Raw genomic sequence first — 25,086 nt, 5'->3', positions numbered from 1 at the left:
CTACCATGTTTTTTAGATGCATACAGAACTAACGCAGGACTAAAGCAGGACTAAAGCAGGTCCAAAACAGGTCTAAAGCAGGACTAAAGCAGGACAAAAGCAGGTCTAAAGCAGGTCTAAATCAGGACTAAAGCAGGACTAAAGCAGGACAAAAACAGGACTAAAGCAGGACAAAAGCAGGACTAAAGCAGGACAAAAGCAGGACTAAAGCAGGACAAAAGCATCCATCCACTTCTTTATTTTAACTACTGTAAAATATACTAGTGTCAGCTGTGAATAGTATAGCTTTTAATTACTTTGATACCTCAAATATATCATTAATGCATAAATTGAATAGCTTTGGCCCCAAAACAGAGCCCTGAGGGAGCCCACACACACTACCATGTTTAGCCTTCCACCTTCCCATTTTGTCAATATATTTTTCAGCTTTTTTGTGAGATAATTTCCAGTTTCCAGCAACTCGTCTGTGATTGATCAGTGTCAAAAGCTTTTTTTTCAAATCAACAAAAATCCCCATGATTCTTTTTATCGAGTGAGATGAGTGATTTCCTCTGATGAGTGATTTCCTCACAAAGTTGTTCTTTGTGTTCTAAATCCAGATCTGTGGTAGCAGAGAAACTGGTCTGTAATTTGTAAAGTTGAATATATGTGTTAGTTATTAGTTATGAATGACACGAGGCAGATGTACTATGTTATTAATTACATTTTTTGTCTATATCATGACAATCTCTGGACGCTCTGGATTTTATTCTTGAGAACAATCTTTATTACCTCTTGTGCATTTGTTGCAGACGGAAAAACAGAATATGGATTTCTTTCAATGTGACTTTGAGACTATTATCAGGACCAACATTTCAAAAAGAATTATTGATGCTATTTAGGATATAATTTAAGTTTTGTCCTTGTTTGATTAGTCGGTTTAATGTGCCACACGTTGCTTTCATATAATTTCTATTTTAACGTACTATTTCCCTATGATATAATTGTTTGTTCATTCTAATATAAATCTATTTGATTATTTTTTTTATATCAAGACTTTCCAAATAAATACATGATCAATCAAAGTGTTTACTCTATTTTGACATTTTTACTTAATATTGCCTAATGTCTTTTCTTGTGTCTTAAGAAACATCACGATTATCAAACTATGACTACATTTTTATATTAAATATATATATATATACCGTATTTTCCGGAGTATAAGACGCATTTTTGGTGGAAATTTATTTGATAAAATCCAGGACCAAGAACAGACATTTCATCTTAAAATGCAGTTTAAAATTAAATACATTTTATTTTAATTAAAAAGAAAGAACTGTGGTAAGTGGGTTAGTAAGGTATGTTAACGTAACATATTAAGTTATTCAGATAACTATAGCATAAAGAACATGCTAACAAGTTTACCAAAGCATCAGTTTTACCCCAAATCACTAAATCCATTGAATTCTTCTTCCTCTGTGTCACTTCTAAACAACTCCACAAACTCCAGAGGTAGAGGAAGTGCAGATTCTTCTTCTGCGTCGCTCAGAGCCTAGAGCGCCCTCTTGTGGTTGTCAGTGTGAAAATAACGAATAATATCACATATAAGTCGCTCTGGAGTATAAGTCGCACCCCGGCCAAAACTGTGAAAGAAGGTGCGACTTATAGTCCGGATACTACGGTAGTCGATGCAGCTACAATTAATTTGAGACAATCGCGTAAACATCACTAACGAACGAAGCAAAGTGAACGAAGACAAACACGACGGCAAGCGAAGCGGTCCGAACCCGGTGGAGTCTCACCTGCGCGTCGTCGCCGTAGGCCACGTCGTCCTCGAACACGACGGCGTGCAGCTTCTCCGTCGCCATGGTGTCGCAGAGCTTGGTGAGCAGGTCGCGCGGGTTGGTGTCGTTGACCAGGACCGTGACCGGGCTCACCGCCACCGGCAGGTCGGCGAAGTTCTCGGCGCTGAGCCGCCCGCGCACCTCGCTCTGGTAGCTGGAGCCACAGAACACCACGGCCACGTTGACGCTCGGGTGCAGGGCCAGCGGCCGCGCCTCCAGGGCTGGCGGCAGGGCGCGGCAGAGGAGCAGGAGCACAGGGGGGAGGAGCCAGGGGAGACGGGGGCGGAGCGGGGGGGAAGCGGGGCGGGGCATGCTGGCTCACTGCGGCCTGGAGAGAGAAGGGTTGAACGTACAGTATGTGAGATTATGGTACGATTGAAGGGGTCATTTAGCACAGGGACCGCTATGGTGTTGCCACGACAACGACAGTCACAAAAACAGAACTAAAGTTGGAAGTGAATCAGAATTATACATTTTCCTCTGAAGGCCAATTAACAAAACTTATTTCTGTAGGAATACCAAGTTTGGGTCGTGGCTAAAGCTAGCGTGACAGGAACAGTTTTGCCTCATTTCTTTGACTTCTCTGCATGTGAGGGGCGTGGCTAAAACCTCTACGCCGAGTTTGAACCTCTCTTCATGTCTTTGGCTTTGGATCACGTCAGACGCATTATGACCTGGAAATATCAGATTGTGGCTCTTGACAAAGCGAGTGCCGTGCGGCCATAAACAGGAAACGGCTATGGCTAACGCACTACGCTAGCTTTGTGTTGCTAAGGCTCCACGTATAAGTTAGCACAAGGTTCACAACTGGTTTAGACCTGCTTCAGACCTGGTTCAGACCTGGTTCAGGCCCGGTTCAGACCCGGTTCAGACCCGGATTAGACCCGGATTAGACTCGGTTTAGACCCGGTTCAGACCCTGTTCAGTCCTGGTTTAGTCCTGGTTTAGTCCTGAATCAGACCTGGTTCAGACCCGGTTCAGACCCGGTTTAGACCTGGTTCAGACCCGGTTCAGACCCGGTTCAGACCTGGTTCTGATCTGATTTCATAAAAACATTGAGGCCAGTTTCCTCATGAGGAGCAGATCATTTCCATTTGACCCACTTGGATCTGGAGCGAGCAGAACGTTCCTCCAGGACTCTGACTCTGACTCAGGCTCCAGCTCCAGCTCCAGCTCCAGCTCCAGGTGAGCGACTTTCAAGCGCCGGAACTACAGTGTTTTTGAACTTGTCTTGACACCTTCAGCCTGATCAAGGACAACCACATTAACAGGCGTCATTTCCATAATCACAGTCGAGTTCTATCAAAATACTGGTCCGAAACTCGCGGCTCGGCTGAAACGGCGTGTAAATTGTGACATAATTCCTGGCTGTAATCCGGGTTTGTTTCGGCACTGGCCCTTTAGTTCCGGGCCGGGCCGTTCTGGGCCGCGCAACAATCCGATCTAATCCCGGCCCGTAATCACCGGAGTCGGCCACTAAAACACTGTTTGGAGCCGCCACCGGGATTAAGGACAACGACGGGCAAAACACACGGCACATACCAGCCAGGGGGGGAGAGGGGGGAGGGGGAGGAGAAAGGGGGAGGGGGAGGAGAAAGGGGAAGGGGGAGGAGAAAGGGGGAGGGGGAGGAGAAAGGGGAAGGGGGAGGAGAAAGAGCTTTGATTGTCTCTGATTGAAAACGTGTCATTTCCATTTGAACCGTATCAGTTTTATTGACCACAGACACTGATCCTTTTATCGTCGATTCAAAGCGTCTGAAGCTTCACAGACCAAAGGAAGCGTCCTTCACAAACTGGACCTGGAAGTTTAGATCCCAGAGTCCAGGTTTAGTCCTGGTTTAGACCTGGTTTAGTCCTGGTTTAGACCTGGTTTAGTCCTGGTTTAGTCCTGGTTTAGACCTGGTTTAGTCCTGGTTTAGACCTGATTTAGACCTGATTTAGACCTGGTTTAGTCCTGGTTTAGTCATGGTTTAGTCCTGGTTTGTTCCTGGTTTAGTCCTGGTTTGGTCCCGGTTTAGACCTGGTTTAGTCCTGATTTAGACCTGATTTAGACCTGGTTTAGTCCTGGTTTAGTCCTGGTTTGGTCCTGGTTTAGTCTCAGTTTGGTCCCGGTTAAGTCCTGGTTTAGTCCTAGTTTAGACCTGGTTTTGTTTCCATTAAAGCTGGTCTTAATGAGACCCGTGTGGCCAGAGCAGGTAATTAAAGCCACTTTTAATTAAACTGGATCATTTTTAATTTTAAACTCTTGATAATTAAACCACCAGAGGATTAAACTCATTAAGACCTGGTTAAGTCCTAAAGAGGAGGACAGCACAGAAGACTGGTTTAGTCCTGGTTTAGTCCTGGTTTAGTCCTGGTTTAGTCCTGGTTTAGTCCTGGTTTAGTCCTGGTTTAGTCCTGGTTTAGTCTTGAACAGAACTCCTGCTCATTGGAGTAAACCTGAAAATGTAAAATGTTTTATTTTTTTTAATTCTCTCTCTCTTCTCCCTCTCTTCCCCCTCCATCACTCTCTTCCCCCTCTCTTCCCTCTCTCTTTCCTCTCTCTTTCCTCTCTCTTTCCTCTCTCTTTCCTCTCTCTTTCCTCTCTCTTTCCTCTCTCTTTCCTCTCTCTTCCCCCTCTCTTCCCCCTCTCTTCCCCCTCTTGTCTTTCTCTCTTTCTCTCTTCCCTCTCTCTTCCCTCTCTCTTCCCCCTGTCTTCTACCTGTCTTCCCCCTCTCTTCCCTCTCTTCCCCCTCTCGTCTCTCTGATTAAATTAAAGCGTGTTTCGGTCGTCGTGGCGACACACGTGTGATTCTCTGGAGCAGATTTATGCACATTTTAAACTCTTTTAAGACGTGGTTAAAGTAGATAATTAGGCGTTGATTTCATACAATGTTTTAATGAACTATCAAGAGAATGATAAAAGGTCGAGAGCTCAAAGCCTGCTCCCGTGAGAGAGTGAGGTGTTCTGGTGAGGAAGGGAGGAAGGGAGGAAGGAAGGGAGGAAGGGAGAAAGGGAGGAAGGGAGGAAGGGAGGGCATCTGAGGGAAAGAGGACGGTAACTAGTCTGTTTTGGAGCCACGTTTCCACTGGTTCACTTTGGTCTGGTCCTGAAGTGTCTCAATCTCTGGTCCGTTTCTCTGATCTTAAGTGTCTCCACTGAGAGGTTCAGGCTCCCAAAGAGGTCTGGCTCTTTTGGGCTCCAGCACTTTAGCTCAGGGGGAGGAGCATCACAGCACAGCCAGATGATTGGACGAGAGAGAGAACGCAGACTCAACGCCAAAACAAGACGGCAAAAAGCAAAATGAAACACAAAAATCTCCAAACTCTGACTTGATCTCGTGCTAAACGCCGTGTTTCCACTGATGCTAAGTTATACTGCGAGCCTTAGCAACGCAAAGCTAGCAAAGTGCGTTAGCAACAGCCGTTTCCTGTTTATGGCCGCACGGCACTCGCTTTGTCAAGAGCCACAATCTGATATTTCCAGGTCATAATGCGTCTAACATTAGCATTAGCATTAGCATGACATAAAGAGAGGTTCAAACGCGGCGTCGAGGCTTTGAGAGAAGTCAAAGAAATGAGGCAAAACTGTTCCTGTGCATGCTAGCTTTAGCCACGCCCCTCACACACGCTAGCTTTAGCCACACCCCTCACACACGCTAGCTTTAGCCACGCCCCTCACAAACACTAGCTTTAGCCATGCCCCTCACACACACTAGCTTTAGCCATGCCCCTCACACACGCTAGCTTTAGCCACGCCCCTCGCAAACACTAGCTTTAGCCACGCCCCTCACACACACTAACTTTAGCCACGCCCCTCACACACACTAGCTTTAGCCATGCCCCTCACACACGCTAGCTTTAGCCACGCCCCTCACACACGTTCAGCCCTGGTTAAGTTCTGGTTCAGTCCTGGTTAAGTCCTGGTTCAGTCCTGGTTAAGTCTTGGTTAAGTCCTGGTTAAGTCTTGGTTAAGTCTTGGTTAAGTCTTGGTTAAGTCCTGGTTAAGTCCTGGTTCAGTCTTTAGTCCACACTTGTCTCTCTTCTGCTCTCGTCCTCGTTTTACCCGGAGTCTAATCTCTCTCTCCATCTGCCGTCGCATCATTTGTTTCATTCCACAGGAAGTTAGCTCGCTGCTAGCGCGCCGCCGGATCCGTCCGCGCTAGCGCCGCGGCTAATGCACACACTTTAGGATCCACTGTCAACAACGTTAAAATGTAAAAAATGTAATTCACTTTTGTTTATCTGCAAAATATCTGTTTCAGATCGATGTGTTGGATTCAGGAGCCGGTTTGTGTATTCTTTTGTGTTTTGTCCATTTAACTTAAGTATTTTAGTTTTTACTTTTACTCCAGATTCATTTTCTAGTCTTTAGTTTATTTTGTGTCATTTTAGTCACAGTTTTGGTCTTTATAATTACTTTTTATTTATGTCCGAATGTCCCACACTGCGGCTTTAAACTGCAGTCACTCACGACAGGCCCCGCCCACAACAACGCCCTAATACATAAACACATAGTAGTTTTGTTTTCATACTACAACGTACTGCGACTCAAAGTATTCAGAGTATTCCGAACGCAGTATTCTGACAAAGTAACAGAATAAAGTCGGTTTTATTCAATTCAGTTGAATCTTTCTTAACAACAACAACAACAACAACAACAAAGTGATGGACCTTAATTACTTTTGTCATTTTTAAAAGTGTGAATTGACTTTGGGCGATTGTGAAGCGGCCGGCGTTCTTCGCTCGTCATTATTCCCGTCGCCCGTCGCACGTATGAATAACTTATGTCGCGCTCGGGCCCTTCTCCGCCGTAATGAGCGCTTTATCCGACGACCTCTGACCCCGCCCCCTCGCCGCGCCGCCAGACGGATGTGACAGGCCCAACAGCAAATCGTTACGGCGCGTGGCGGTGCCCCCTGGTGGCTTCCCCCGAGCGTGCGGCGCGCCCGGAGTCCTGTCAGTCACGACGTAGAGCCGCTGCTCGTGCGGCGGAGGGATACACGGCGCGAGGGGCGTGAAAAGGCCAGATTCAGACACATGCTAATTTAGAGTGACGAGTTAAGTAGGACTGACGAGGGCTTTAAGAACGAGGAGGATCCCACACGTCTGATGGAGGGAGACATGGACCGGCCTCCTGCTGGTGCCAGAGTCAGGACTAAACATGGACCGGCCTCCTGCTGGTGCCAGAGTCAGGACTAAACATGGACCGGCCTCCTGCTGGTGCCAGAGTCAGGACTAAACATGGACCGGCCTCCTGCTGGTGCCAGAGTCAGGACTAAACATGGACCGGCCTCCTGCTGGTGCCAGAGTCAGGACTAAACATGGACCGGCCTCCTGCTGGTGCCAGAGTCAGGACTAAACATGGACCGGCCTCCTGCTGGTGCCAGAGTCAGGACTAAACATGGACCGGCCTCCTGCTGGTGCCAGAGTCAGGACTAAACATGGACCGGCCTCCTGCTGGTGCCAGAGTCAGGACTGAACATGGACCGGCCTCCTGCTGGTGCCTCCTGTAAACCATGAGTGTATTTTGCAGAACATTTCCCCTTTAATCACGCGCTCTGCCTCGTTTGTTCGTCACGTGACAGAAAACGGTTCCGATCCCGCCTCGTCATAATCACGTCTTTGATTGTCGCGTAACGAGTCGCGTCAAACTCGTCAGATTAAAGTCGTTACAAACTCCACGTGTGTCTGTCAGGCTCATAATCCACTGAAGCGCTCTTTGTGGAAGACGCCGCGCTTCCATCCATTATTCCATCCATTATTCGTGCGCGTGCTCTGCTTCTGTCAAACGGCGTCTTCTCGTGAGGGAAGGCGTTCTTCTGGCCCAGATCTGCTCCGGAGCCGCTCCAGGACCACGCCCCTTCCCCACAGTCCGTCTGTCAAAGAAGCGGCTCCGGGATCCAGAGGAGCCGACGAGTTTGGAGACGAGTTTACGGGGGAAAAGTGTGACGGAAAATCTGAGGACGACGAGGTTGAGCAAACGTGGACTAAAGGAAGTCTGAAGCAGGTTTGAAACAGGGTCTGAAACAGGTCTAAACCAGGGCTAAACCAGGGCTAAACCAGGTCTAAACCAGGGCTAAACCAGGGCTAAACCAGGTCTAAACCAGGGCTAAACCAGGGCTAAACCAGGGCTAAACCAGGTCTAAACCAGGGCTAAACCAGGGCTAAACCAGGTCTAAACCAGGGCTAAACCAGGTCTAAACCAGGTCTAAACCAGGTCCAAACCAGGACTGAAACAGGACTAAACCAGGACTAAACCAGGACTAAACCAGGTCTAAACCAGGTCCAAACCAGAACTAAACCAGGACTAAACCAGGGCTAAACCAGGACTGAAACAGGACTAAACCAGGACTAAACCAGGACTAAACCAGGTCTAAACCAGGGCTAAACCAGGGCTAAACCAGGACTAAACCAGGTCTAAACCAGGGCTAAACCAGGTCTAAACCAGGACTGAAACAGGACTAAACCAGGACTAAACCGGGTCTAAACCAGGTCTAAACCAGGATTGAAACAGGACTAAACCAGGTCTGAACCAGGATTAAACCAGGACTAAACCAGATCCAAACCAGGACTAAATCAGGACTAAACCAGGTCCAAACCAGGACTAAACCAGGTCTGAACCAGGACTAAACCAGGTCCAAACCATGTCTAAACAAGGGCTAAACCAGGACTAAACCAGGTCAAAACCAGGACTTAACCAGGACTAAACCAGGACTAAAGCAGCAGAATCCTTTTCCATTTACAAAACCATAATATCACGATGTCATAGCAATAAAGAGTTTCTCTGTTTTATCCACGATTGACACAAGTTTAAATTTAAACACAATTTTGTCATAAAAAAATCGAAAGTGTCGAATGTTTTGCATAAACTAGTTTTTGTTTCATGTTTTACTAAAAACACCAACATTTTACAAATGTCACAAATCATTTTGGTAAAAATGGAAATAGGAAACTTTCAGTTTTTCCTACTCAAAACGCTTTAAAAACCTACATTCTTCAATCTTTAAAACAAAAATACATCGAAACAATTCAAATCAATTTCAAACATAAAATTCTGCATCATATCGACATTTATTCAGAGTTTTTGTTTTTACAGTAAAAACTGACTCACCGTCACTTTTCATCCATCGTCTGTCGCTTTGTTTCCCTCAAAAAAGAAAAGAAAAAATCTAAATTCAGTTTTACAATCCTCGTGGTAACGCGCCGTGAAGCCGGGCCACAAAAACACATTCAAGATCAACCAAAATGGCAAAAAAAACGAAAAACTCAAATCCAGTGTTTTTCAGCTTCAGACATTTTTTTAAAAAACAACAGAAACAGTCAGAGTTTTGTGATGGCGATAATCCAGTTTGAGCGAAAATGTTCCGCTCCTCTCGAAGGAAGAAAATCGACAAATTGTGAAACTCCAGAAAAAAGAAAGAATAAATGCTGATTTTCAATTTCAAGGGAAAAACAAAAAAGCCAGTGCGTTTGGTTTTTAAAAGAAAGGTCAAGTATGAAATATTTTTCTGCAGGTTTGAACAAAAAAACAGGAAAAACAAGATTATGGACAAAAACTGTTACAAAATCAGTCTAATTTTTAGGGTAAAAACGATTTTAATTCGAAAAACAAACGCTGGAGAAAAACACTTCATATTTTCCGTTTTAACTTTTTGTCAATTCTATTGTTGTTTTTTTCTTTTGACAATTTTCCCAAAAACAAATCAAAGTTTAGTGACGTCAAAAATTAGTTTTGAGTCCTTCCTCAGTTTTGTCGTAAATAAAGAAAAATCTGAATTTTTTATTTGAATTTATTAAAGGTTGTGCCAAATTTGAAAACGTCCTCCCATTTTCACCCCAAAAAACAATTTGGCCAAAAAAATCACTAAATCTGAAAACGACTCTTTGATTGAATTTCAATTGAAATTTCAATTAAAAAAAACTCTGAATTTCTGATTGTTATTTTCCATGTCTTCCAAAAACGTGACTAAATTTGCCACATTTACTACATTTATGTGCACGCTAAACCCTCAAAATTGCACATATTTACGGTGAATTCCTTCCACGTTTCCCGGTTTGTGAAGTCGTGACAAAAATTCAAAAATCTCCTCAAATTTTGTGGTAAAAAATCTTGAAAAATCATAAATTCCTTGAGAAGTTTCCCACTCAAACCATCTCAGTTTTGGATGGTTTTGCTCGGATGCCCTTTCTTTTCCATTCCCCGCGACGTGAAAAGTTCTCAGCGTCTTTCCGTCCGCTCTTCACGTCCCTCTCGCTCGCCCGCCGCACACTTCTGCCTTTTCCCTCCGAACATTTCTTTTTGTCTTTTTTTGTCTTTTTGTTTTTTTTTTACATTTGTGAGATTTGTGTTTGGGCTCCCGAGGCACAGATGGCAGCTCGGCTCTGTTTCCCACCGACTGTTGCTCCTGCGCTCTGTCTGTCTGTAATCCTCCTCTCTCTCTCTCTCTCTCTCCCTCTCTCTCTCCTCTCTCTCCTCCCCCCTCTCTCTCTCTCTCTCTCTCTCTCCCTCTCCCTCTCTCTCTCTCTCTCTCTCTCTCTCTCCCTCTCTCTCTCTCTCGTTCGCCCTGTCTGAGTCGAGTGAAAATCACAACCAGGATTTACCAAGTGAACAGGATTTTTTTTCCTCTCTCTTTTCTACTTTCATTTTCTCCCCCTCTCTCCCCCCTCTCTCTCTGTCTCTCTCCTTCCCCCTCTCTCTCTCTCCTCCCCCCTCTCTCTCCTCCCCCTCTCTCTCTCCTCTCTCTCCTCCCCCTCTCTCTCTCTCTCCTTCCCCCTCTCTCTCTCTCCTCCCCCCTCTCTCTCCTCCCCCTCTCTCTCTCCTCTCTCTCCTCCCCCTCTCTCTCTCTCTCCTCCCCCTCTCTCTCTCTCTCTCTCTCTTCCCCCTCTCTCTCTCAGATTAAAGGAGAAGTAGTAACTGATCTGATTACATGTTTTGTAAAAACTCGTCTTGTGCTTCAAAATCTGGATTATTTTCTCAAAGTCTTAACAATAAAAATAGTCACATATTTAACACATTGAGAAGGATTCATTCGGTTTAGTCCTGGTTTAGTCCTGACTAAGACCTGGTTCAGACCCGGATTAGACCTGGTTTACATCTGGTTTAGACCTGGTTTAGACCTGGTTTAGAATATAAAATGTGATATTTCCAGGTCATTATGCGTCTAACATTAGCATTAGCATTAGCATGACATAACGAGAGGTTCAAACGCGGCGTAGAGGCTTTGAGAGAAGTCAAAGAAATGAGGCAAAACTGTTCCTGTGCACGCTCGCTTTAGCCACGCCCCTCACATACACACAAACTAGAATTGTCGGTGTAATCCCTCATTCGTCCAGGCGTGTTCCATAGTAGAAAAAGCTTCAGTTGTAGTCATCTGGACTCAAACAGAAATGGAGGGCTCAGATTCAATCTTCCTGGTATCTATAATGGTATACTGAACCCCTGGAAAAGTAGAGGACCAGGACCAGGACATTTAGATGCTAATCAGGTACTCAGGGTGGTTGAGCCAGGGTCTCACAAAGACAAAGAGGATTCTAATAGCCCATTAAGATTCTGAATAGGCTAGCTCGGTAGATACAAGGGGGGAGTTTCTGTTGAAACAAACAACTCTTTCTACTTCAGGAAGGCTCCTCCCAATGGGCGGGTCTTACCACAGAACAGTATTAATATCGGAGTTCTCGACCTAAATTCTTTTATTGACAATGACTCTTGGATGAGAGTCGAAACGTCTATTTTTTCAAACTGAGTCCAGATGACTACAACTGAAGCTTTTTCTACTAAACAAACTAGAATTATTAAACGTCTTTTATGACTCGCTCAGATCGATCTCAGGGTTGTTGCCATGGAAACAAATCATCACAGAGGGATTCAGCACAGTTAGAAGAACAGTAGAAGTTTCATGTGGACTTTAATCCAAACTTTTCACTCTTAAATTATTCCTCCCCTGCGCCCCGAGCCTCGACCCGAGCCTCGACTCGAGCCATGTCCCGAGCCACGCCCCGAGCCACGTCCCAAGCCACGCCCCGAGCCGCGCCCCGTCCTGAGCCGCTCGGATCATCGCTCTGCTGCCGGTGAGATGATTCCAGTTAATCTGTGTGAGACATATGCTCACACTCAACATCTGCGGCGGACAGCTGGACTCCGGCGGCCGTTTGAAGGCTCAGGGGCCAAGGCGGGCTCTGGACCGTGACCTCTGACCTGTGGCACTGTGAAAGGCTGCGAGCAGAGCAAATGTGGTGTGTTTCCCACTCACGCTGACAGGAGAGGCCACGCCCCTTTACTGTGAAAGCACCGCCCACTAATCCACAATATCAAGGTTTAATATTAGATGAATCATTGCAAACTACTGTGTTATTTTGTGTCTGTGATGTGGGCCTCAAAACGGTGTTATAACAGTGTGTAGTATGTGTAGTACATACATATATAGTATCTTTGCTGTTCCTGCACCTTTCTGGACCGAGATGTCTGATGTTTTTTTCTGGATCTTCTCAAGCCATTCCTCCAGTTTGGGGGCTGATACCTTCAGGCTCCAGGCCTTCTCCAGCTCCTCTCTGAGGCCTATTTCTCTAGTTTCTCGTGTTCCTTTTTCCGGATGTTTCCATCCCATGTACTGCACTGTCCACCACCACGGCTTTCCTCTGACCCTTGTCGACCACCACTATGTCTGGTTGGTTCTCCCCATTCTGTCTGTCTGTATCTGGAAGTCCCACAGGACCTTGGCTCGGTCGTTCTCCACCACCTTTGGTGGTGTTTCCCACTTTGTCCTTGGGGTCTCCAGCCCGTACTCTGCTCAGATGTTTCTGTACACTATGCCAGCTCCTGGTGATGGAGCTCCATGCATGCTGTCCCTGCAGCATTGCAGTTATGTGCTGGATGGTCTCAGGGCCCCCTTTGCACAGCCTAGACCTTGGGTCTTGTCTGGTGTGGTAGATCTGGGCCTCTATTGTTGTACATGTGTGTTCTCAGGTTGTACACGTGTGTTCTCAGGTTGTACACGTGTGTTCTCAGGAGGTTGTACACGTGTGTTCTCAGGTTGTACACGTGTGTTCTCAGGTTGTACACACGTGTTCTCTGGTTGTACATGTGTGTTCTCAGGTTGTACACGTGTGTTCTCAGGTTGTACACACGTGTTCTCAGGTTGTACACGTGTGTTCTCAGGTTGTACACGTGTGTTCTCAGATTGTACACGTGTGTTCTCAGGTTGTACACACGTGTTCTCAGGTTGTACACACGTGTTCTCAGGTTGTACACACGTGTTCTTAGGTTGTACACACGTGTTCTCAGGTTGTACACACGTGTTCTCAGGTTGTACACGTGTGTTCTCAGGTTGTACACACGTGTTCTCAGGTTGTACACACGTGTTCTCAGGTTGTACACACGTGTTCTTAGGTTGTACACACGTGTTCTCAGGTTGTACACACGTGTTCTCAGGTTGTACACGTGTGTTCTCAGGTTGTACACACGTGTTCTCAGGTTGTACACACGTGTTCTCAGGTTGTACACACGTGTTCTCAGGTTGTACACGTGTGTTCTCAGATTGTACACGTGTGTTCTCAGGTTGTACACACGTGTTCTCAGGTTGTACACACGTGTTCTCAGGTTGTACACACGTGTTCTTAGGTTGTACACACGTGTTCTCAGGTTGTACACACGTGTTCTCAGGTTGTACACGTGTGTTCTCAGGTTGTACACACGTGTTCTCAGGTTGTACACACGTGTTCTCAGGTTGCAGGGCGCTCCGGCTGCTCTCAGGTGTTACACGCGCCTGAGGCTCTGGAGCTGGGACACTTCCTGGGTGTTTCCCAAAGTCTGGATACATCACCTCGTCTCTGAAGTCACATCCTTCAAACTCAGGTCAGAGAGTTTAAAGGAAAAAAGCTGCAGTCACCGATGAAAGAAAATGTTTACACCTTTAAACCAGGGTCACATGGTTTAGACCCAGTTCAGAGCTGGTTCAGACCTTGTTTGGTCCTGGTTTGGACCTGGTTTAGTCCTGGTTTGGACCTGGTTTAGTCCTGGTTTGGTCCTGGAGAAAGCCTGTTTCTGACTCTTCTTTTCCGCGCCTCGTGTCTCCAAAGTCACAGTTTCTCCGTTTCTAACACGTAGTTTTACACATATTTACGCGGCGTCGGAATCGTCTCGTTCTGGCAGTCGCAGATTGCACTTTGCAAACTATTTTCACACGTTTGTATTTTTAGCCGGTGTTAAAGGCCCGTCACCTGACCGCGCTGTTAAGAGCCAAACTGAGGAGGAGACGTCTGGAGAGCCATCAAACACGCCAACCACCACCACCAAGAAGAAGAAGAAGAAGAAGAAGAAGAAGAGGAAGAAGAGGAGGAGGAAGAAGAAGAGGAAGAAGGTGAAGAAGAAGAAGAAGAAGAAGAGGAAGAGGAAGAGGAAGAAGAGGAGGAGGAAGAAGAAGAGGAAGAAGGTGAAGAAGAAGAAGAAGAAGAAGAAGAAGAGGAAGAGGAAGAGGAAGAGGAAGAGGAGGAAGAAGAGGAGGAAGAAGAAGAAGAAGAAGAAGAAGAAGAAGAAGAAGAAGAAGAAGAAGAAGAAGAAGAAGAAGAAGAAGAAGAAGAAGAAGAAGAAGAAGAAGAAGAAGAAGAAGAAGAAGAAGAAGAAGAAGAAGACAGATGTGCTTAATTTAATGTTTTTTATTTATTTGTATTTATTGTATTCGGTGAAATGCGTTAGAGTTTTACAAGTTTGTCCAGGACGACGCGGCTCTGTTTGTGTTTGTGATCAGAGCAGATGTTTGAACAAAGCAGAATCACAAAGTCAATAACAACAAGAGAGAGAAGGGTCAGGACACAGGGGGGAGGGGAGAGAGAGAGAGTAAGAGAGAGAGGGGGGAGAGGAAGAGAGAGAGAGAGGAAGAAAGAGAGAGAGGGAGAGAGAGGGATCAGGAAACAGGGGGGAGAGAGAGAGTGAGAGAGAGAGGGAGAGAGAGAGAATAGTCAGGAGACAGGGGGAGAGAGAGAGAAAGGGAGGAGAGGGGTCAGGAAACAGGGGGAGAGAGAGTGAGAGAGGGAGGGAGAGAGCGACAGACAGAAAACAAGAGCATGTGAGTCAAAGAGAGAGATAAAGCGTCTGAGAGAGAGTGAGGGTGAGAAGGGAAAAATAGAGGACAAAAAGAAAAGCAAATGGTACGGAGGGAGAGAGAGAGGGAGGACAAACAAAAGAAAGAGGTGAAAGGATTGAAAGAAAATAACTGAATAAAAAGGAGAGAGAGAGAGAGAGAGAGTACAGAATCCAAAGAGCAGGATTGGCTGTAGAAATACTTTCATTATTATCAGACACAAACGTGATTCTGAGATGAATCTACAGTTCAAACAGCAGCAGCGCCCCCTGGTGGTGCTCAGGAGGAACGTGCTAGAAAACTGGTTTAGTCCTAGTTTTGACCTGGTTTAGTCCTGGTTTAGACCTGATTTAGTCCTGGTTTAGTCTTGGTTTAGTCCTGGTTTAGTCCTGGTTTAGACCTGGTTTAGTCCTGGTTTAGTCTTGGTTTAGTCCTGGTTTAGTCCTGGTTTAGACCTGGTTTAGTCCTGGTTTAGACCTGGTTTAGTCCTGGTTTAAACCTGGTTTAGACTCGGTTTAGTCCTGTTTAAATAAAGTTTTGAAAAATCGGTTATCCAAAGCGGTTGGTAACTTCAGCTCCACGGACAGAGGAAGAGGTTGGTAATGTCAGCACCACGGACAGAGGAAGCGGTTGGTAACATCAGCAGCACAGACAGAGGAAGCGGTTGGTAACTTCAGCACCACGGACAGCGGAAACGGTTGGTAACGTCAGCGTCACGGACAGAGGAAGCGGTTGGTAACATCAGAACCACGGACAGAGGAAACGGTTGGTAATGTCAGCACCACGGACAGAGGAAACGGTTGGTAACGTCAGCGCCACGGACAGAGGAAACGGTTGGTAACGTCAGCGTCACGGACAGAAGCGGTTGGTAACGTCAGCACCACGGACAGAGGAAACGGTTGGTAACGTCAGCGCCACAGACAGAGGAAACGGTTGGTAACTTCAGCGCCACGGACAGAGGAAACGGTTGGTAACATCAGCGGCACGGACTGAGGAAGCGGTTGGTAACGTCAGCACCACGGACAGCGGAAATGGTTGGTAACGTCAGCACCACGGACAGAGGAAGCAGTTGGTAACGTCAGCGCCACGGACAGAGGAAGCGGTTGACAACGTCAGCACCACGGACAGAGGAAGCAGTTGGTAACGTCAGCGCCACGGACAGAGGAAGCGGTTGACAACGTCAGCACCACGGACAGAGGCAGTGGATCAGAGCCAAACTGTCCAAAAGTCAAACTATCAAATAGAGAGAGAGAAACGGTGGAAGATGAGACAAAGTGTGAGCGGAGTGGAAGGAGAATGTAGATTTCAGCACCAGGGAGAGAGGCAGCAGTTTGTAACTTCAGCACCATAGACAGAAGGAGCGAAAAAAGGGGGAGAGAGGGGCATGTCAGCACCTTGGGCAGAGGGAGAGAGGGGGTGATGTCAGCACCTTGGAGAGAGGCGGTGGATCAAAGCTGTCCGCACTGGGTTGATCAAAAGGAAGACTCAAAGGACTTTGCCGACGGGAGACAGAGAATGATGAACCGTTAAAACTGACCATCGTTTGAAATCATACTTTAAATACATTTACGACTTTTATAAACCCTTGAAAACGCTCATCATCAACAGAAAGTTACATATCCCAGAATGAGGCAAAGTGAAGTCAACTGTTACTGATTCAACTGTTACTGATCTTTTCTATTAAAAAAAGAAAAGTTTTCTTGCTCAGGTCTGTATTTAAGCTTCACCCTAACCCTAATATATCTGTAGATGGGATGGAAAGCTGTGGTGGGCTCAACATTTATGTGAGTTTAGTACGTTAAAATCTCTTCTCGGCACGACTTTGGACTGTTTTTCTTCCCAAATGTTCTGGATGTGTTTGTGGTCGATCTGAGACGGCGCTCGTGACATCGGACGCTTCCAAACAAACTCCAGCGAAACAGGAAGTCAGACGAGAGGAGTTCAGCTTCAGCTGGAGCTTGTGCTCCATTTGAAGGACGGTGTCTGACAGGAGCGGTCAAGGACCAGTGCGCCGGACGCTCCCTGCATAAACATGAGTCCAGGTCCAAACCAGGTCACCTAGTTTAGTCCTGGTTTAGCCCTGGTTTAGACCTGGTTTAGTCCTGGCTTAGTCCTGGTTTAGTCCTGGTTTAGCCCTGGTTTAGTCCTGGTTTAGTCCTGGTTTAGACCTGGTTTAGTCCTGGTTTAGTCCTGGTTTAGACCTGGTTTAGTCCTGGTTTAGTCCTGGTTTAGACCTGGTTTAGTCCTGGTTTAGTCCTGGTTTAGACCTGGTTTAGTCATGGTTAAGTCCTGGTTTAGACCTGATTTAGTCCTGGTTTAGTCCTGGTTTGGACCTGGTTTAGTCCTGGTTTAGTCCTGGTTTAGTCCTGGTTTAGACCTGATTTAGTCCTGGTTTAGACCTGGTTTAGTCTTGGTTTGGACCTGGTTTAGACCCGGTTTAGTCCTGGTTTAGACCTGGTTTAGTCCTGGTTTAGTTTCCTCTCTGTTACTTACTGCTACAGATGCTAAAGGCTAAACTATTTAATAAAGTGGCACAAAGTTATAAATAAATGAACAAATGGTGCTCCTCTGGCGTAATTACAACCGCCACGTCGTCGAGAAGAAGAAGAAAACAGATATTAAAAATGTTGAGCCTCATTTACAAAGACGCGCAATAAAAAAAGCATTAATTTCCTTCTGGGCAAAACACAAACACATGAATGTTTAATGAGACCGGGATTAAAAGTGTGACGTGTGCAAAGACAACAGGGGGCGTGTCCGTGTGACCAGGAAGAGCCAGACACGCGGCGACCGACCAATGAAATGTGAAGCTGCAGCGCGTCACAACTATATGTAAATTGTTCTGAGATGTTTCCAGATGAGCCGGTTGTTAGTGGCCTCTACAGGTCGTGAGCAGTACTGCAGGAAGCTTGGTTCTTCTTCTCTCGCCACTTTTCATTTTGTGGCCGTGTTCAGAGGCACGTTCAAGCTCCGCTCGCCCCCTGGTGGTGCTCAGGAGGAACGTGCCAAAGACCGGTCGGTTCTGGTTTAGTTCTGGTTTAGTCCCGGTTTAGTCCTGGTTTAGTCCCGGTTTAGTCCTGGTTTAGTCCTGGTTTAGACCCGGTTTAGTCCTGGTTTAGAACCGGTTTAGTCTTGGTTTATAACCGGTTTAGTCCCGATTTAGACCCGGTTTAGTCTTTGTTTAGTCCTTGATTAGACCCAGTTCAGACCCGGTTTATACTGGTTTAGACCTGGTTTGTATTGGTTTAGACCCTGTTTATACTGGTTTAAACCCAGTTCAGACCTGGTTTAGTCCTAGTTTAGGTCCACTTCTTATATTGTATTTTTGATGAATTGTCATGAATGAAAATAAATGAAAACAAATCATTGTCTAATATTTGAGTCTTTAATGATATAAATTAATATCATAATTATGATAATTACATGTGTCGGATCAATTCAATCATAAAACTTAAACTCAGATTAAAACCAGACTCTGGCTCGACTGAACTTCAAATATAAAATAGTTTGAGAATAATTTCGCTCTCGTTTGTCTCACATTAAATATTCAAGCATGTGTTTCGCTCGTTTAGTCTGACGAGCAACGCCGCAGCACAAACAAACAAACTTATTTATCCCGTGATTATTCAAATCTGAACGTCGTCGAAAAGAAAAACAATCGTCATTTCAGTTCAAATTGGTTTTCTTTTCCAAACACGACTTTTTCATTCAGAAAGTGTGATTTCATAAACGTAGATTTGTCGTTTGGTCAGAGACTGAAACTTTCATAAACTCATCGAATGATTGTGACACGTAACAAAACAATTCTCGTTTGAACTCAAAAACGGACAAAAAAACATAAAAACTTGCTTTGTTTATTACAGATTTCAAACACAGAAGTATTTCAGCAGCTTCAGCAGACATTTATGGAAGAGACTGTGGCGCCCTCTTGTGGACGGCCGAAGAGCAGCTCTGCAGTAAAGGCGGCTTCAGAAGGTGCCGCTTTAATCTGACGGAAAGCAGTCAAAGTTTGGGGGTTTTGAAAAATATATGTAATTATCCTTTTATTTTACATGTTTGTTCTGAATCTGGGTTTAGGTCGACTGAGAGTTCACCAGGAGGAAGAGCGGCGGCCGAAATGGCACCAAAGTCTCACCAAAGTCTCACCGCAGTGGCACCAAAGTGGCAACAAAGTATCAAGTCTCACCGCAGTGGCAACAAAGTGGCACCAAAGTCTCATCGCAGTGGCACCAAAGTCTCACCAAAATCTTAAATGTTTAAGTACAAGGTTAAAGGACATATATTCTGCATTATTTGGATTGTCTTTGTCCTTCTAACGAGCGCAGAGACGAGCTCGTGAACAGGACGTCCACTAAAGGGGGAAATATGGCGACTGAAGACTTAAAGATGGAGAATGTATCCCAAACAAAAATCAAGAAGTGTTTCATCTTTTTTTTACAGTTTATAACGGCTTTTCCCGTGTGTTTGAGTGTTTAGTCCACATTAAACATCAAAACACGATTATATTTGATTGTGGATTTGAATTCATTGTTTATTTCGACGTTAAAAACACGGTTCAAAGGTCAAATACGCGTCCTTCAGTTTGACTCTTTGAGCCACTCGCTCACCGCTCCCCCTGCTGGCCATCGACGCCGTTACAGAATCCACGCACCGCTCCCCCTGCTGGCCATCGACGCCGTTACAGAATCCACGCACCGCTCCCCCTGCTGGCCATCGACGCCGTTACAGAATCCACGCACCGCTCCCCCTGCTGGCCATCGACGCCGTTACAGAATCCACGCACCGCTCCCCCTGCTGGCCATCGACGCCGTTACAGAATCCACGCACCGCTCCCCCTGCTGGCCATCGACGCTGTTACAGAATCCACGCACAGCCCCTTTCAACACGATTTTATAAAAAACAGACCCTGAGCCACAATTCCATAGGAATTTCTGATCGTCCCTCCGTCCCCATGACGACGGCCGCACAACGCCGCAGAACCACCCGCGAGACTCATCTGCAGGTCACGTGTTGTGGGCGTGGCATGCCGTCAAGAGTCGTGAAATGATATTAAACCCAAGAGTCATTTGTTTTTGAGCCGTTTCGTCGGCTCCGCCCACAGTAACCGCGCGGCTTTCGTCCACCGGGCGGCAGCGGCGCGCGAACATCACGAGGTTTAAACGTATTCAGAAAGGCAAGTGTAGAACAATATATTATCTCACAGAAGCTTCACCGTCTGTCGTTTATTAGTATTTAAATATAGATTTGTTCTTTTGGAGAAATGTCACTTTGTACGAGACACTGAAGGTAAAAAGTCTTAAAAAGTCACGTGAATAAAGTGACATTTCTGCACTTCAGGTCAAATTTTGTCTTTTTTTGGTGCCATTCTTGAATTTCACACACATTTCAGTCACATTTCGGATAAATTGCCGTGACATCGTGTGAATATCGAACGGAACAGTGGAGGGCGTTCGTTTTTGTCGATATCGCCCAAATCCAAGTGGAAAAAGGGCCACGCCTTCTCCCAACCAGATCCTTCTGACTGAGGTGTCAGTTGGTGTCAGTTTTTGGACTCCAGCAGCTCTTTGGCCCCGGCCGACAGGCTCAGGAGCAGCTCTCCGGCCGCCGTGGCGTGCTCTTGGGCCCAGGACAGACCCTGCTCCGACAGGACGTTGACGTCGCGGCAGGCGGGCGTGGCTCTGAGGTCCGTGGCGTGGCAGGCGGCGGCGACGGCGAGCAGCCCGAGCAGGACCAGGAGGAGGAGCTTCAGGGCGAGGCCGAGGGAGGAGCGTCTGGGCTCTGAGGCGGGTTCTGAGGCGCGCGCTCGATCTGCTGAGGGGAAACACGGAGCGGTTCAAACGCACGGGTCATTATCAACATTAACAAGAGTCTTTCTCATTTATAATTTTAATTTTTTAACTATTAACTAATTTTAACTATTTAATAAGTGAAAAATAAGAAAGGAAAAAACCTGATTATATTGTTTGTTATGGTGCATCGCCCCCTGCTGGTGTATGGCCCCCTGCTGGTGTATGGACCCCTGCTGGTGTATGGCCCTCTCCTGGTGTATGGCCCTCTCCTGGTGTATGGCCCTCTGCTGGTGTATGGCCCTCTGCTGGTGTATGGCCCTCTGCTGGTGTATGGCCCTCTGCTGGTGTATGGCCCTCTGCTGGTGTATGGCCCTCTGCTGGTGTATGGCCCTCTGCTGGTGTATGGCCCTCTGCTGGTGTATGGCCCTCTGCTGGTGTATGGCCCTCTGCTGGTGTATGGACCCCTGCTGGTGTATGGCCCTCTGCTGGTGTATGGACCCCTGCTGGTGTATGGCCCTCTGCTGGTGTATGGCCCTCTGCTGGTGTATGGCCCTCTGCTGGTGTATGGCCCCCTGCTGGTGTATGGCCCTCTGCTGGTGTATGGACCCCTGCTGGTGTATGGCCCTCTGCTGGTGTATGGTGTATCGTTGCTGGTGTATCGTTGCTGGTGTATCGTTGCTGGTGTATCGTTGCTGGTGTTTTACCTGTGGCCTTCCCGTTCTTCTTCTCCTCCTGCTTCTTCTTCTGCTGCTCCTGCGCTGCCTGTGCTGCCATCTGCTGGTTGTACTCGTGTCTGCGTCGCTCCTTCTCCTCCGCCTTCTCTCTCTTCTTCACCTCCCTCTCTCTCGCCTCGCGCTCCCTCTGCTTCAGCTCACGCTTCTTCTCCAGCTCTGAACCAGAGAGAGGCAGATTTAGAGTCCTGGTCCTGGTCCCAGTCCCGTCTCGGTCCAGTCCCAGTCCCGTCCCGTCCCGTCTCGGTCCCGTCCCGTCTCGGTCCAGTCCCGCCTCGGTCCAGTCCCGCCTCGGTCCAGTCCCGCCTCGGTCCCGCCTCGGTCCAGTCCCGTCTCGGTCCCGCCTCGGTCCAGTCCCGTCTCGGTCCCGCCTCGGTCCCGGTCCAGTCCCGGTCCAGTCCCGTCCCAGTCCCGTCCCAGTCCCGGTCCAGTCCCGTCCCGGTCCAGTCCCGGTCCAGTCCCGGTCCAGTCCCGGTCCAGTCCCGGTCCAGTCCCGGTCCAGTCCCGTCCCGGTCCGGTCCCGGTCCGGTCCGGTCCCGGTCCAGTCCCGTCCCGGTCCAGTCCCGTCCGGTCCCGGTCCAGTCCCGTCCCGGTCCAGTCCCGTCCGGTCCCGGTCCAGTCCCGTCCCGGTCCAGTCCCGTCCGGTCCCGGTCCAGTCCCGTCCCGGTCCGGTCCAGTCCCGTCCGGTCCCGTCCCGGTCCGGTCCCGTCCCGTCCCGGTCCAGTCCCGTCCCGGTCCGGTCCCGTCCCGGTCCCGTCCCGGTCCAGTCCCAGTCCAGTCCCGTCCCGGTCCCGTCCCAGTCCAGTCCCGTCCCGGTCCAGTCCCGGTCCAGTCCCGGTCCAGTCCCGGTCCAGTCCCAGTCCCAGTCCCGTCTCGTCCTGGTCCAGTCCCGTCCCGTCTCAGTCCCGTCTCGTCCTGGTCCAGTCCCGTCTCGGTCCAGTCCCGTCCCGTCCCAGTCCCGTCCCGGTCCAGTCCCGTCCCAGTCCCGTCTCGGTCCAAGTCCTGGTCCTCACCCTTTCCCCTCTGTAGCTTCTTCTGTCTGATCTTCTCTTCTTCCTCCTGGAGTCCTCTCATGTGCTCCAGAACCTGAACACAACATGTTTGTGAAGGTGACGAGAGCAGCAGATGTTTGTGACGAGAGCAGATGTTTGTGACGAGAGCAGATGTTTGTGACGAGAGCAGATGTTTGTGACGAGAGCAGATGTTTGTGACGAGAGCAGATGTTTGTGATGAGAGCAGATGTTTGTGATGAGAGCAGATGTTTGTGACGAGAGCAGATGTTTGTGACGAGAGCAGATGTTTGTGACGAGAGCAGATGTTTGTGACGAGAGCAGATGTTTGTGACGAGAGCAGATGTTTGTGACGAGAGCAGATGTTTGTGACGAGAGCAGATGTTTGTGACGAGAGCAGATGTTTGTGACGAGAGCAGATGTTTGTGACGAGAGCAGATGTTTGTGACAAGAGCAGATGTTTGTGATGAAAGCAGCAGATGTTTGTGATGAAAGCAGCAGATGTTTGTGATGAGAGCAGCAGATGTTTGTGATGAGAGCAGATGTTTGTACCTTGGCTGCACACTGCCTGCACTGCCTCTCGTCCAGACAATCTCCTGCTGCTTTTGACAAACTGAGCTCCAGAGGATTGTCCTTCAGATCCAGCCACTTCAGGCTCTGGAGCAGACACAGAACACAAACAGTAAAACCACTTTATCGTTGACATGAGCAGGAAAATTCAGCCAAACTGACCCTGAGCTGAGCGAAGCTGACGGGAAGATCCGAGAGTCTGTTCCCCAGAAGGTCCAGGTGCTGCAGGTTCACCAGGCTCCCAAAGTCCTCAGGCAGAGACTCCAGATGGTTCTTGTTCAGGTCCAGCTTCACCAGGTGCACCAGGCCACAGAACTCAGGCTGCAGGAGACCAGAGCACAGACGTGTTCAGGAGAGACCAGAGCACAGGCGTGTTCAGGAGAGACCAGAGCACAGACGTGTTCAGGAGAGACCAGAGCACAGACGTGTTCAGGAGAGACCAGAGCACAGACGTGTTCAGGAGAGACCAGAGCACAGGCGTGTTCAGGAGAGACCAGAGCACAGGCGTGTTCAGGAGAGACCAGAGCACAGGCGTGTTCAGGAGAGACCAGAGCACAGACGTGTTCAGGAGAGACCAGAGCACAGGCGTGTTCAGGAGAGACCAGAGCACAGACGTGTTCAGGAGAGACCAGAGCACAGGCGTGTTCAGGAGAGACCAGAGCACAGGCGTGTTCAGGAGAGACCAGAGCACAGGCGTGTTCAGGAGAGACCAGAGCACAGACGTGTTCAGGAGAGACCAGAGCACAGGCGTGTTCAGGAGAGACCAGAGCACAGGCGTGTTCAGGAGAGACCAGAGCACAGGCGTGTTCAGGAGAGACCAGAGCACAGGCGTGTTCAGGAGAGACCAGAGCACAGGCGTGTTCAGGAGAGACCAGAGCACAGGCGTGTTCAGGAGAGACCAGAGCACAGACGTGTTCAGGAGAGACCAGAGCACAGGCGTGTTCAGGAGAGACCAGAGCACAGACGTGTTCAGGAGAGACCAGAGCACAGACGTGTTCAGGAGAGACCAGATCTGAAGGCCCATGTTTGTTTAAACTCCATTTCACCAAAAGTAATTTCTCTCGTCGGGTTTTTCATGTAAAAAAAAAAAAAACAATAACAAAAATAAACTAATCTTAAAACAATATTGAATCCAATGAACTGTGTAATAAAACACAGAACTGAATCTTTCATATTTCTGATTGTAGCTCAGGAATTGGTCTGATGTGACAGTTTGTGACAAGTCTATGATCCGTTTTACACAAAATAAACTCTCTGAATGACAAAATAATATTAAATGTGACAAAAACGAATAGTCTATTTTGTGTTGAACTAAAAAGACATAACTTTGCTTCTAAATGATGAGTCACGGTTCATATTTTCTGCTTCTTATGACGACATTATGACCTGAATAATCACGACTAACACAATAACATTAACATCCCTCATTAGTATTTACATGTACCAAATGTGTCAACACTTCTTTCAGACTTTAATCGTCACAATTAACAATCCAACCCTGAAAAAGTCCTGAAAATATAAAATTAAAACACGTAAACAGTTTGAGTTTTACCGCTTACAGTCAACATCGTGATGTTGTTGCAGCTCAAATCCACCACCGTGACTTTAGAGACAGAAGCCTGAAGAGATAAAGAGTTAAACAAAACAAGAATAAAACATTTAAAACAGCAACAGCACAAGTTTATGGACATAAATCGCGTGAAAAGACGAAGTTCAAGCGCCTCACCAGCTCCTTGACCGGCGCCTCGGTCAGATTACACAGGCTCAGGTCCACTTCGTTCCCTTCTATTTTGTCTTTAATGTTCAATAACTTGTTTTTACTCATGGTTCAAGTCGTAAAACTGACTTTGCAAAATAAAAAAATGAATGAACGTGAAGAGTTGAGCGAGTCAAACACGGCGCAGAGACGCTGGTCGTGGTCGAAAAGCGGCTCGAAACGTTTTTTGACAGTTTACGGGTCCAAAATCACCGCAAATGTGACGCCGAATGATCCGAGAGTTTAAATGCGGAATGTGACTGCGAAACTGTGGGAAAAAACACGGGAAATGCTGCGAGCAAAAGTGTGGAAAAGCCGCAGCGCTGACTGTCCAACGGAGAGCCACGTT

General features: G+C 47.4%; 2 protein-coding genes across 4 annotated transcripts in view; both read right to left on the bottom strand.

Moving 5' to 3' along the window:
• LOC140368735 (glutamate receptor ionotropic, NMDA 2C-like) overlaps nt 1–1,997 on the bottom strand; it is a 59,246-nt gene extending 57,249 nt beyond the window's left edge. For both annotated transcript variants that reach the window (XM_072455787.1, XM_072455789.1), the window contains exon 1: nt 1,782–1,997. In XM_072455787.1, the coding sequence (XP_072311888.1) occupies nt 1,782–1,847 (66 nt within the window). In that variant the 5' untranslated portion in view covers nt 1,848–1,997. The remainder of the gene's footprint in view (nt 1–1,781) is intronic.
• Nucleotides 1,998–18,757: 16,760 nt separating this feature from the next.
• Nucleotides 18,758–24,919, bottom strand: lrrc59 (leucine rich repeat containing 59). Of its 2 annotated transcripts, none has more exons than XM_072456640.1 (7): nt 24,708–24,919; nt 24,541–24,600; nt 23,144–23,302; nt 22,964–23,068; nt 22,415–22,487; nt 21,375–21,560; nt 18,758–20,689 (listed from the first exon to the last, which is right to left on the bottom strand). In XM_072456640.1, exons 1-7 carry the CDS (start codon nt 24,804–24,806, stop codon nt 20,421–20,423), a joined length of 951 nt encoding a protein of 316 aa, XP_072312741.1. In that variant the 5' UTR covers nt 24,807–24,919; the 3' UTR covers nt 18,758–20,420. The 2 variants fall into 2 exon arrangements, with proteins under 2 accessions (XP_072312741.1, XP_072312740.1); XM_072456639.1 differs by having other exon boundaries at nt 18,759–20,692; nt 24,708–24,902.
• Nucleotides 24,920–25,086: the final 167 nt, after the last annotated feature.

Source organism: Eucyclogobius newberryi, unplaced genomic scaffold (assembly GCF_026437365.1).
Source record: "Eucyclogobius newberryi isolate DKJ021-1_F unplaced genomic scaffold, fEucNew1.0.hap1 SCAF_20, whole genome shotgun sequence".
Lineage (NCBI taxonomy): Eukaryota > Metazoa > Chordata > Actinopteri > Gobiiformes > Gobiidae > Eucyclogobius > Eucyclogobius newberryi.
Note: the sequence above shows the minus strand (reverse complement) of the source record. Positions and strands in the feature narration are given on the sequence as shown.